The 13,521-nt window shown below is 52.1% G+C and overlaps 1 protein-coding gene across 1 annotated transcript in view; it reads right to left on the bottom strand.

The window, feature by feature from the left end:
- The window catches only part of LOC101027862 (uncharacterized), a 173,512-nt gene that overhangs the window by 134,508 nt on the left and 25,483 nt on the right, over nucleotides 1–13,521 (bottom strand). The window contains exons 9-13 of the mRNA XM_074381574.1: nucleotides 12,805–12,908; nucleotides 11,587–11,752; nucleotides 4,788–4,973; nucleotides 4,123–4,275; nucleotides 2,463–2,607 (exon numbers count right to left, since the gene is read on the bottom strand). Coding sequence (XP_074237675.1) covers nucleotides 2,463–2,607; nucleotides 4,123–4,275; nucleotides 4,788–4,973; nucleotides 11,587–11,752; nucleotides 12,805–12,908 — 754 coding nt within the window. The remainder of the gene's footprint in view (nucleotides 1–2,462; nucleotides 2,608–4,122; nucleotides 4,276–4,787; nucleotides 4,974–11,586; nucleotides 11,753–12,804; nucleotides 12,909–13,521) is intronic.

The following is a 13,521-nucleotide window of genomic DNA, read 5'->3' as shown; positions in this document are numbered from 1 at the left end:
ATTAGCTGGGCGTGGTGGCACATGCCCGTAGTCCCAGGTACTCGAGAGGCTGAGGCAGAACAATCACTTGAACCTGGGAGGCGGACGTTGCAGTGAGCCGAGATCACACCACTCTCTCCAGCCTGGCGACAGAGTGAGACTCCGTCTTTAAAGAAGAAAAAAAAAGAAAAAAAAAAAAATAAGCTGTGTGACCTCAGGGTGGTCCCTCTGTCTCTCTCAGCCTGTCTCCTCATCCGTGAAAATGGGAAGTCAGACCTGATTTCAAATCCTGGTTTCACCATGTACCAGTGTCGCCTGAGATGGTCACTCCAGCTCTTGGAACCTTTGTTTTCTCATGTGAAAAAGGAACTAACAAAGTACCTCACAGGGCTTTTTGGGAAGATCAGTTAAAAGCAGAGCCCGGACCTAGAAGACTAAGTATGTTTCAGGATTGCTTGGTCAAGTGTGACATGTGATCCGTGAGGGTCCCTGGAGGTATAAAGACCAAATGAGAGCCTAATGTGACTAAATCCGACGGCGAATATCAGAGTCCTACAGGGAACCCCCAACCCTCGCCATTGTCCCAGGCTCTCAGAAGGTCCAGCCAGGGGCTTCTGGAACAGTCTATCACAGAATAGAGCAGAATGTGGGTTTTTAGGGATAAGGTGCCCACTCATTCCCACTGGGCAATACATCAGGTGGTACCCCAGGGCCACTGCGGAGGCTGAACCCCTTGGCCGATCCCAAGGAGAGGTGTAGCACCTCATACCCCAGGCCTGAAATTGCCAACAGAGACAGCTGTGTCTTTGAATAGTGCCATCTCTTCAGAAGGTAATTCAACAACATCACATCAGACTTTTCAACATGCATACCCTTTGCCTTGGCAACTTATCTTCTGGGAAATTATCCTAAAGTGAGATTAACTCAAGGGCCAAAGGTAGCTGTGCAGGAAGATTTGTGGCTGTTGTTTCTAATGGCAAAAGACCAGAAATAGGCTAAATGCCTGTCACTGGAGACTGGTAAAATGGTTTATGGTACACCCAGCAGAATACCCACACAGCCATAGATGAGAATGTTTAAGAGCCATAGATGAGAGATGAGCTCCCAGACATGTTAAAGCCAAAAAGAGCAGGCTGGGCCCAGTGGCTATCACCTGCCATCCCAAGCACTTTGGGAGGCTAAGGTGGGCGGATCACCTGAGGTCAGGAGTTCCAGACCAGCCAGGCCAACATGGCAAAACCGTCCCTACTAAAAAAATACACAAGTTAGCCTGGCATGGTGGCATATACCTGTAATCCTGGCTACTCAAGAGGCTGAAGCAGGGGAATTGCTTGAACCCTGGAGTTGCAGTGAAGTGAGATTGTGCCACTGCACTCCAACCTGGGTGACAGAGACTGGTTTTTTTTTTGTTTTTTTTTTTGTTTTTTTAAAAAAAAAAAAGCAAGGAGCACAGTAGCAAGTAGAACACCATCCTGAGATGCTGTTGTTAAGGAGATACATGAGTATGTTCATCTATGTATACCAAGTTCTGATGTGACACACAGGAGAATTTGGTGATGCTTCTAATGGCAAAAGACCAGAAACAGCCTAAAGCAGAATCGGGTCCCATGGGGGACGTGGTTCACAGTGAGTATCTTCAGGACACAGGAAGATATTGGGGGGAAGAGGAAAGAAGACTAATTTTTCTCATTTGTCCTTTGCCTATGCTTTAAGTTTTTGACCATGTAGCTATACTGCATTAATAACAGCAGCAGTAGTGGTAACAACATTAAAAGCAACAGTCACACATATGGCAGTTACTACGCATCTTAAATGCCTTTGTGTATTAACTTATTTTATGCTTGCATCACTATGAGGGAGGTACTAGCATTATCCCTATTTTATAGGTACAGAAATGGAGGCTCATGAAGGTTTCCTTACTTGTCCCAAGGTATACAGGAAGGAAGTGGTGAAGCTGGGATTTGAACCTGGGCTCTCAGGTTCCAACCTCTCACCCCACTGTAAATTATAGAAATTTTTTTAACTATCAGTTGAACTTCTTTTTTTGAATTTACATCTTTGGGTCCAGGTGCTAGTATAAACAGAATTGTCTCCTTCCATAAGAGATCTGAGATTTGCAGATGCTGCCCCTCTTCTTCGGTCTCTCTTTAGGATACTGTGTCATGATCTGGCCAGAGCTAAAAGAGGCCTCCCTGACTCCCATCCCATTTTACAGATGAGCAAACTGAGGAACAGAGAAGAGAAGCAACTTCTTCAAAGTCATCCAGCAGCAGAATGGGGACTGGAATTGCCATGTAGGGGAGGGAGGAATACACAGCCCCTCATCTAGACAGTATGGTAGAGAAACAGGGGGACAAGACAGAAGGATCCCAGAGGAGTGGAGGGCGAGGATGCTCTCAAACCCCCTGCACTTTCCAGGAGGTGCCCTACCAGCCCACCCCTGCCTGCCCACAACCCCTCCCACACGCACACCCACGGCTCACCCTGGGTGGACAGCTCGCCTGCCTGGGTGTGCCGCACCTGAGCAAACACCTCTTCACTGGGGCATCTCATCAGGGCCAGGTAGGCATTGATACGGATCTCAGCATCCTCCTCCGGGGATTGGTACAGATGGGAGAGCACTGATCGCTGGCTTGGGCAGAAGGCAGGCCATCACCAAAGGCCCACCTACCTCCACCCAGGAGGATAATGTCCCTAGCTCCAGCAGGTGAATGTGCTGTCTAGCCCCAGCTATCCTGATATCTCCCCACAGGAGGCTTCCCTGACACACTCTCACCTGTGGCCCAGTTGTGGGAGGTAGCAGTTCACTGACCATGCCTAATTCCCAGTCTCTACCAGCCCTAGCCTAGCACCTCACCAATTCCCCAACAAATGGGCGTGGCTACAACCCCATAAAATGATTTACAAAGACAGCCCAGTGTCTTGCCACAAGGGAGGTCTTTAAATGTCTTGCCATTCCAGGGCCCCTTCCTAAGCAAGCCACCTCCCCATACTGTGACTCCCTCAATACCTATTGGCTTCCTCCACAGTCAGCTACCCACCCGTCCAGCCAGTCACCCACCCACCCATCCACTCATTCATCTATTCCTTCACCCATCTACCCATCCGTCTATCCATCCACCTATCATCCATCCATCCACCCATTCATCCATGTTGCAAATACTAACTAAGCAGCAACTGTGCACCCAACACTGTGCTAGGTGACAGCCCTAAGCAAGACCAACCCAGCCCCTGTCCACCTGAAGCTGGCGTTCTAGTGCAGGGAGACAGTCAATGAGATTAGCATGTGAAATATACAGAACGTTAGGTGGTGATAAACCCTATGGCGGGAAAAATGAAATGGGGAAACAGGACCGGAGCCATGGGGGACCTGGGAGGTTCAATTTCAGGTGAAACTGTCAAGGGAGACCTCACAGTGAAAGTGACTTTTAAGGTACGACCTGCAGAAGGTGAAAAAGAAAGGGGCATCTGGGGGAAAGTGTACCAGGAAAGGGGACAGCATGTCCAATGGGCCTGGGGCAAGACAGGGTCACAAATGTTTGAGGAAAAACGGAAAGAGAAATGTGCTGTGGAGGAGGGCTGAGAGGTGACAGGGGCAGGTGAGGCCCAGAGGTCAGTCCCTCAGGGACTGGGAGGCCAATGAAGGGACTGGGACTTTGACTCTAAGTAAGAAGGAAGATACTGGCCCAGGGATTAGCAAATTTCTTCTGTAAAGGGACAGCAAACTCTTTCAGATTCTGCAAGCCATTCAGTCTCTTGCAATGACTCAGCCCTGCAGGTGAAGCAGGAAAGCAGCCACAGACAGCACATACATAAGTGAGCATGGCTGTGTTCTAATAAAACTTTACTGACAAAAACAAAGAGGGCCAGGAAGTGGCCCATGGCCCATAGTCTGCCAAACCTTGTACTAGAGGGAGCATGGATGGCATCAGTAATTATACGGTTATTTGTGCATTTGATGAGTAATCTGCTTCCCACACTAGACACAGGCTTAGACCTGGATACCTGCTCACACAAGTACCCAGCCCAAAGTAGGTGCTCATTAAATACATGATGAATGAATGAACAGTTGCAGAAGTGAATTAGCAAATGGTGAGACCCACCATCACTCAACCCCACCCAGTGAAACACACAAGAGCTCACGTCTACAGAGCAGGGGACCCTCCGGAAGGCCTGGATGGCATGCAGCCGGATCTCGGGGGTGCTGCTTCGCAGAGACGCACAGGCACTGAGTGTGGGGGTGAGAGCCACGGCTGCCAAGCCCGCGTTGCCGATCGCCTTCAGCACAAGCTGGAGCTAAATCAACATGGAGGCAGGACCACGAGGCGCAGTGGCAGGGCAGGGGGGGGTAGGGAGGATGGTGGGATGGGAGGGAGAAGAGGGCAGGTATCAAATGGGGCGGGGGAAAAGGGACGGGGGATGGGGGCAGGGAGGAAAGGGGGTGCAGTGGGGAATGGGGGTGGGGGAATGGGGGAAAGTCAGGGCTACATTCCACTAAAATCATTTACACAACAGCACAGTGTCTTGCCACACAGGGAGTCTTTAAATGTCTTGGTGTTCCTGGGCCCCTTCCTAAGCAAGCCACCTCCCCGTACTGTGACTCCCTCAATACCTACTGGGTACCCACCCCCACCCATCCATCCACACACCCATCATCCATCTGGGGGGAAATGGGGGTGCAAGGGGGGAAGGAGAGAATGGGAGGGAGGGTAAACCTACCCCACCCTCTCCACCTGGGGCTTTCCTGCTTTGCTTGAGCCCCACTGCAGGTACTGGACCCCATAACCCAGGACACTGGATGTCCTCACCTTGTCGGCTTCTGAGGGCTCCCGGAAGGTACAGTTCTCACCCAAGGCCTCTCCCAGGATGCTCACTAGGGAGCCGACTCCAGGCAGCTGCCCACAGGGCCCATCCAGAGAAGCACAGAGGTTGTGCACCAGGGCTGAGATGCCCAGGAAGGCGCTGGGACTGGCCCACGGTGTCTGGAGCAGTGGCTGGGGACAGAAACCAGTTCCCACCCTGAGAAGGTGATCAGCACCCTTCACAGGCCTCACCATGGCCACACACCCACTCACCTGGGCACTTCCAAACAATGCAGAGCCGAGTCCCCCACTCAACTGGGGACAGGGATGTTTGGGAATGTCTGGAGATACTTTGATGTCACACGTGGAGAGGGGGAGGGCCACTACTGGCCAGGCTCGCTGCTAAACATCCGCTAACACACAGGACAGTCCCCTCTCCCCAAATAATTATCCAACCCCAAATGTTGACAATGCAGGGCTAGGTGACCAGTGTTCTGGCCTCTGGGCAGGGTCTGATGCTTTGTCCAGGGTTCCCTACCACGTTCCACTTGGTGTCTGCCTCCCAGGACACGTGGGATGTGCAAGAGACAAAACCTACATCCTCTCTTTGCCATCAACTCACAAAGCAAGCTCGTGCCGGCCTGCTCGCCTCCCATCTGCGAAGGCACGCAAGGGAGAAGCCATCTCTTCTGGGACCAGGGGAGGCTCAAGATGCTATCCTCTCTCTGTGCACAGCAGGGACACGGAACCCAGGAGAGCTGGGCCACACCTCCAGGCCCTGCCACCGGCGACAGCCAGTGTCCTTTAAACAGCATCACCCGCTTCCAGGTGTAGGATGAGAGGGGGCTGGAGACAGCTCCCAGGCCACCGTGCCGATACTTGTCATTCCCCCCTGGGACCGCCCTGAATATCAATAACCTCAAGAACGCAGATGGAGTGTGACAGCTAGATCAGTAGAGAGCAGTGAGTTCACCACTGTCCTTGTTTTTAAGACCGTTTGTCTACTTAGAACTTCAATCATTTAATTTTTGAAATGGCTGCATTTAACCCTCAGCTTACAAATCCAGTGAGGATCCTGTGATGGGCCCCTTCAGAGGAACATCATGACCTTTCCTGTAGGCTAGGTGAGGTGGCTCACACCTGAAGTTCCAGACATCCGAGACTGAGGCAGGAGCATCACTTGAGGTCAGGAGTTTAAGACCAGCTTAGCCAACATGGCAAAACCCGTCTCGACTAAAAATGCAAAAATTAGCCGGGGTCAGTGGTACACCCCTGTCATCCCAGACTCAGGAGGCTAAGACAGGAGAATGCTGGAACCCAGGAGACAGGGGTTACAGTGAGCCAAGACTGTGCCACTGCACTGCAGCCTGGGCAACGAGCAAGATTCTCTCTCTCAAAAGACCCTTCCTTTTTCTCTGAGCATCTCTGTCCCGTACCCCCTCTTCCTGCCCTGCCCTGAGATGCAAGCTGGACCCCTTGGGTCTGGCTCTGGGGAACAGGAGACTGCTAGGGCCCCACCCACCCAGCCCCACCACGGTTCATCTCCCGTGGACACCATTCAGCAGCAGCCACCAGGCCCAGGCAGAGTCCTCCCAGGGTCACTCCAGCAGCCCGACAGAGTCCACCACTCAGATGCCCAGCTACTCGACCTCCAGGGCACTGAAGGCTCCAACGAAAGGAGGGCAAATAGGGGCAAACAGGAGGGGGCTCAGGACATAGCTGGCCCCTCCAGGTCCCTCAGAGAAATCAGAACAACAACTGACTTTTTGTTTTTTTGAGACAGAGTCTTGCTCCGTCATCCAGGCTGGAGCGTGTAGCGGTGCCAACTCAGCTCACAGCAACCTCCGCCTTCCGGATTCAAGCAATTCTCCTGCCTCAGCCTCCAGAGTAGCTAAGATAGATTACAGGCGTGCGCCACCATGCCTGGCTCATTTTTTTATTTTTAGGGATGGGCTAAAAAGAAAATCATGTTGGCCAGGCTGGTCTCAAACTCCTGGGCTCAAGTGATCTGCCTGTCTCAGCCTCCCAAAGTGCTAGGATTACAGGCGTGAGCCACCGCGCCTGGCCGACAAATCTTAATAAACCAACTGTACTCACTACAAGCCAGATTCTGCTGATAAGATGTCACACACATTGCCTTTCTTAATCATTTCCATTTTGCAAATGAGAAAGCCGAGACGGAAAGGGTAAGGAATTTGCCTCAGATAGCCCAGCTGTAAATGGTAGAATTGAGATTTAACCCAGAAGGGTCTGGCTCCCAGGTCCGGCATGACCCCAACACACTGCTTCTCAAAATGAAAATTCTGGGTTCACTCCTAAAATCTGGCCCTGGGGCACTGGGTGTGAACAGTGGCATCTGTGCTAGACTCACGCCACCCTAGAACAGAGAATGCTTGGCAGCTGTGGGGAAATAAAATCTCCATCCAGCTCTGTCCCTGATTTTTTTTCAAAGATGAAATCTTGCTCTTGTCACCCAGGCTGGAATACAGTAGCACAATCTCAGTTCACTGCAACCTCTATCTCCTGGGTTCAAGAGATGCTCCTGTCTCAGCCTCCTGAGTAGCTGGGATTACAGGCACCTGCCACCACGCCCAGCTAATTCTTGTATCTTTAGCGGAAACAGGCTTTCACCACGTTGGCCAGGCTGGTCTCGGACTCCTGACCTCGGGTGATCCCCTCGCCTCCCAAAGTGCTAGAATTTCAGGTGTGAGCCACCACGCCCGGCCTGCCCAGCTCTGTTCTTTCCTTGGCTTCGTGAATCTTCACCAGGTCTGCATGACTATGCTAGTGTGAACACACCGTATGAGAGTGTGAACATGAGCATCTGTGTGTGTGCATGTGGGCGTGTGCTGTGGAATCCCAGCGCTTGTGGGTGTGTATGTTCCCATGCAGGGGTGCAGGTGTCTCCATGCACTGGAGAACCCTAGAACGCGTGTTTCCTGGTGGAGACCTGTGCACACAAGTCCCCCACACGGGCATCTCATGTGTGTCCTGGTGGGTGTGTGCACACGCCCACATGTCCAGGTATGTGTGTGTATCCTGTGTGCCCACACCCAGCCCAGTGTATCATGGTGTGCCCATGCATGTGTCCAGGTGTAGGTGGCTGTCTTCACATGTCCCATTATGTGAGTGTCCTGCTGTGTGTACGTACACATCCCGCCAGGTGTTCACGTGTGCACACATAAGGGCGTGGATCTACACCTCCAGGTATCAGTCTTGGTGTGTATGCCTCAATGTGTGTGTGTGTGTGTGTGTGTGTGTGTGTGTGCGTGCACACGCACGTGTGTGTGTTGACAGGTCTATGGTATGGGTGTGTGTTCCTACAGTCCCCCATGTGGATGTCCTGGGAGAGTCTGCCTTGGTGCGAGCCTGGATCAGAGTGTGAATCTGTGTGTGTACATATGATGCGGCATGTGTGTGCATGACCCTGTGTGTCTGTGTGTGCAGGTCTGTGTGTGGACACATAATCCAGCATGTGTGTGTATGTCCGTGTCTGTGTCCATGTGCCTCAGTGTGAGCCTCCATCAGTGTGTGGGGGGGTCTGTGTGTGTACACATGATTCAGCATGTTTCTGCATGTCCCTATGTGTCTGTGTGTCCCTGTGCCCCGGTGTGAGCCCGCATCACTATGTGTGGGTCTGTGTGGGTACAGATATTCCAGCATATGTATGTCCCTCCATGTTTGTGTGTCCCTGTGCCTCGGTGTGAGCCTTCATCAGTGTATGTGGGTCTGTTTACACACGATCCAGCATGTGTGTGCATGGCCCTGTGTGTTTCTGTCCCTGTGACTTGGTGTGAGCCTGTGTGTCTGTGTGTGGATCTGTGCATGTACACATGACCCAATGTGCGTGTGCACATCCCAGTGCCTCAGTGAGTGCCTGCTTCAGTGTGTGGGAGTCATATCCTGTGTGTACACATGTGCTTAGGATGCATGTGTGGGAGTCACGGCGTGTGCATCTCACTACGTTTTCCTTGTGAAAGGATAGGAGTGTGTGTAGCCTGGAAAAAGCACATTCAATGTTTCCCTGTATTTGGGAAAAGAAAACAAAGCTGTTTTCCTAACACAGAGCAGGGCAAGTGGGCTTGGCTGGGAGGGCAGGGGTTATAAAAAGACTGAGACAGGCTGGGGCACGTGGGAGGGGCCGCCTGCTGGAGGTTCCCGCCTCTGCCTGCTGTGCCCAAGAAAGGTGGCGGGGGCGCAGACAGGGCAGGCTCAGGCCTGTCCCAGACCAAAGCTGGAGCCAGAAGCTTGGTCAGGCCCTGCAGGGCTGCGAGGCAGGCTGGTGCCACTTGGCTGGCAGAGAGCCCAGATCTGCGAGCCACTTCCAGTGGCCCCACCAGGACGGCTGGGCCAGCATGATGCCTGGGTGCTGACAGCAAGCCCGGCAGTAATGACCCAGTTGGTTCTGTGTACAGCTGCCCTGGGGATGCACCCAGAATGGCCAGCCTTCCCCGTTTTCACAAAAACCAGAGAGCACATCGCAGAAAGAAGAATGGACAATTTTGAAAAGGAAAAATACATTTTAAAAGAGGAATAAAAAGGGAGGGAGGAGAAAAAAGCCCATCTTAATGCAAAAATCTCTAACTTAAAAAGACTGACTTACAGTTAAAAGTCTGTTTAAAATATTCACTTAATTTATTTATTTATTTATTTATTTTTTTGAGACGAAGTCTTGCTCTGTACATGATAGCTGACTGTAACCTCCACCTCCTGGGTTCAAGCAATTTTCTGCCTCAGCCTCCCAAGTAGCTGGGATTACAGGCACCTGCCACCATGCCCAGCTAATTTTTGTTTTTTTGTAGAGATGGGGTTTTATCGTGTTAGGCTGGTCTCAAACTCCTGACCTCGTGATCCACCTGCCTCAGTCTCCCAAAGTGCTGAGATTACAGACATGAACCACTGAGCCCGGCTCTTTTTTTTTTGAGACGGAGTTTCGCTCTTGTTACCCAGGTTGGAGTGCAATGGCGCGATCTCGGCTCACCGCAACCTCCGCCTCCTGGGTTCAGGCAATTCTCCTGCCTCAGCCTCCTGAGTAGCTGGGATTACAGGCATGCGCCACCATGCCCAGCTAATGTTTCGTATTTTTAGTAGAGACGGGGTTTCACCATGTTGACCAGGATGGTCTCGATCTCTCGACCTCGTGATCCACCCGCCTCGGCCTCCCAAAGTGCTGGGATTACAGGCTTGAGCCACCGCGCCCGGCCTCTTTTTCATTTTTAAAGGTGGAAAAATAAAATTATCCTCAAACCCGTGACACTTATTGAACCGATTTCACCTTTCCAACAGGATTCTAAAGCTCAGACATCATACCCCAAACCAGCCCTCCCCGAAAAGGTAAGAAAACATCTGGGGAAAGAAAATACAGGAAGCGTTGGGACCTGGGAGAGATGAAGCACCAGCTGGAAAGCATCAGGAAGCTGGACTTCATCAACATGAACCGCTTTTGTTCATCAAAAGACACCATTAAGAAGCCTGGGCACAGTGGCTCATGCCTATAATCCCAACACTTTGGGAGGCTGAGGCAGGCAGATCACATGAGGTCGGTAGTTCGAAACCAGCTTAGCCGACGTGGTAAAACCTGGTCTCCACTAAAAATACAACAATTATCCGGGTGTGGTGGCATGCACCTGTAATCCCAGCTATGGGGGAGGCTGAGGCAGGGAGACTCGCTTGAACCCAGGGTGTGGAGGTTGCAGTAAGCCAAGATTGCGCCATTGTACTCCAGCCTGGGCAAAAGAGACTCAGTCTCATAAATAAATAAATGTATTCTGAAATAAAAAGTTCATTTAAATACTCTGTCTTTCTCTGCTTGCCCCTCACTCCCCACTCCCCCTCCCCTCCACCTTCTCTTCCCAGGCTGCGTGAAGACAGCCCACATCCCCAGAACCTGCCACAGCTCAGGCAGAGCCTGAGGAAATCCCTTGGGGAAACTGCCCTACCTCTTTGGGCCTCAGTTTTCTCAACTGCAAAATGGGGTTGATAAGAGCACCTCTTCCAGTAAGAACATCTCAATTAAACAAGACCTGCATGTATCGGTAGAAATTACTGACCTCATCTCACACAGATTTCCTCATCTCTAGACTCATTAAATATGTGTGTTTATAATAATAGTGGCAGCTGTAATTTCAAGTGCTCAGATTTCGTGCCCGACACCAGGAGAACCACTTCACACACAGCATTTCATTCCTCACTACGAGGCCAGCATGGAGGTACTACTTCCATCCTCCTTTTAGAGATTAGAAAACAGCCAGGCATGGCGGCCCATGTCTGTAATCCCAGCACTTTGGGAGGCTGAGGGCGGATCACTTGAGGTCAGAAGTTCGAGACCAGCCTGGCCAAGAATGCCGTCCCTACTGAAAAAAGAATTAGCTGGACGTGGTGGTGGGCACCTGTAGTCCCAGCTACACTGGAGGCTGAGGCAGGAGAATCACTTGAACCTGGGAGGCAGAGGTTGCAGTGAGCCGAGATTGTCCCATTGCACTCCAGCCTGGGTGACAGAGCAAGACCCCATCTCAAAAAAAAAGAGACAGAGAGATCAGAACAGGCTCAGAAAGGTTAAGTCACTTGCCTGGGATCACACAGGTGGGAGGCACACTGCTGACACTTGAACCTGGATCTCTCTGATACCAAAGGTGCCCTTGAACCTGCCGCAGTAGCCCAGGAGGATTAGTGGTCTGGCCCCCTTCGCTGATTCCATGAGGGGCTAACACAAAAGAATTGATCACCCCCACCCCTACCCAGTGTCTACCAGCAGCCAAGCCAGGCAGGGAGGACACGGCGGTGCGGGAGGGGTGCAGAGACTCACCAGCAGCACGTGGACCATGGCATCTGTGGGCTGTGGGAAGAAGGCCAGTGATGAAAGCCACGCCTCCGCCTCGTCTGGCTCCACCTCCCCGGATACGATGAGTTCCTTCATGAGGCCCACGCAGTGCTCCGTCCCACAGGAGCGCAGTGCATCCAGCAGCGGCTGCCTGAGATCATCAAGGTGACCCACCTGTGCTGAGCACCTACAAGCCTCATCTCACCAAAGTCACCCCAGGGTAAACTGAGGCTTAGGGAGGTACGGTACAGACATGCCCACCCTTATACACCTTGAGAGGAGATGATCTGGGTCTGGGGCCCCGCAGCCTGGCGGGGGCCTGTCCTCTTGGGACCACAGCGCCCAGTACAGGCCCTGGCAGCCCTACCCACCCAGGAAACAGTGGTTTGGAAAAACACAAGTTCCCCACCCGGTGCTCTGCTGAATCCCAAGTGGAAGAGGAACCAACAGTCAGCCAACAGTCTATAATTTCAAAGTAGAATACTCAGCACAACATCAGGACATTTCTTTCTGTTTGTTTAGGAGACAGGGTCTCACTCTGTCACCCTGGGTGCAGTGCAGTGGTGCAATCACAGCTCGCTGCAGCCTCCACCTCCTGGGCTCAAGTGATCCTCTCACTTCAGCCTCCCAAGGAGCTGGGACCACGGGTGTGTGCCACCACATCTGGCTAACGTTTTCATTTTTTGTCGACATGGGGCCACTGCTACGTTGCCCAGGCTGGTCTCAAACTCCACAGCATAGGAGTTAGTGCCTCAGAAATTTCCCTCTGAGACTGGGAGTCTCATTACCCCCCTTACTGGTCCCAGATCAGGAAGGACTAGGTGGTGGAATCCCAGCCCTGCCCAGCACCCCCCAAGCTGACTCTCCGACCCGCCCCCCGCAGGAGGGTACCCTAGGCGCATTGGAATGCTAATTCCAGCAAGAGGGTCCCCGTCTGGGGAAGGGAACAATGGCGGTCTTTATGCGCCAGGCCCTTCAGCTTCTGGTCCCAGGCAGGATCCAGCTTGGGCCCCGTGGGAACCTCCAGGCTCCCCACTTAATCTCCTTCTTGGCGCACATTCTTGGACGGAAGGGCAAGTCAGTGTCGTGTCTCGGGGATGAGATAAGACATCAGCATCCACCCCTCAGCACTAAGACTCCCTATAAGCCAGGGACACCCCCAGCCAGCTCCCGGTCCACCCCCGACCCGGAGAGGGGCCTTACGCATTGTCTCGGCATTTGAAGGAAGAATGTCGCCAGACTTCCATCAGTTCACCCCCAGAAAGGCCCTGGAGCTGGGACACCAGTGTCAGGAACAAGTCCATAGCCTAGGATTCAGAGGGCGCAGCATGAGACACCCAGCAGTGCAGGGGATCCCCAAAGGTCACCTCACCTGTCCCCTGCTTGTGAGCACAACTGTGGGGAAAGTGGGGAGGACCCGCTACCTTGTCCCGAGGTGCCCTGATACCCAGCGAAATGAAGCTCCAGGTCCGTCTTCTCCCCCACTGCACCCCCAGCCCCTACAAGCACACAGGCTGGTTCACTTTTCTTTAATTTAGCAGGTATTTATTGAGCATCTACTATGTGCCTTGCATTGCACTCAGGATATGGCAGTGGAACAATAGACATATTGTCAGAATCTGTGGCAGCTAATCAAAGCCCAGTGAATGTTCACTATGATTGTAATCTAATCGTTCTCATGAGTCTATTTCAAATATTTAGCAAGGTGGCCAGCTTTTCCTATATAATATACTTTTTTTTTTTTTTTTTAACAGACAGGGTTGTCCCCATCTCCCAGGATGGAGTGCAGAAGCACAATCACTTCTCACTGCAGCCTCACACACCTGTGCTCAAACGAGCCTCCCACCTCAGCCTCCCATGTAGCTGGGAATACAGGCACACATCACCACACTCAGTTAATTTCTTTGTATTTCTCATAGC

This window comes from Saimiri boliviensis, chromosome 12 (genome assembly GCF_048565385.1).
Source record: "Saimiri boliviensis isolate mSaiBol1 chromosome 12, mSaiBol1.pri, whole genome shotgun sequence".
Classification (NCBI taxonomy): domain Eukaryota; kingdom Metazoa; phylum Chordata; class Mammalia; order Primates; family Cebidae; genus Saimiri; species Saimiri boliviensis.
This window is presented reverse-complemented; position numbering and strand designations above follow the sequence as displayed.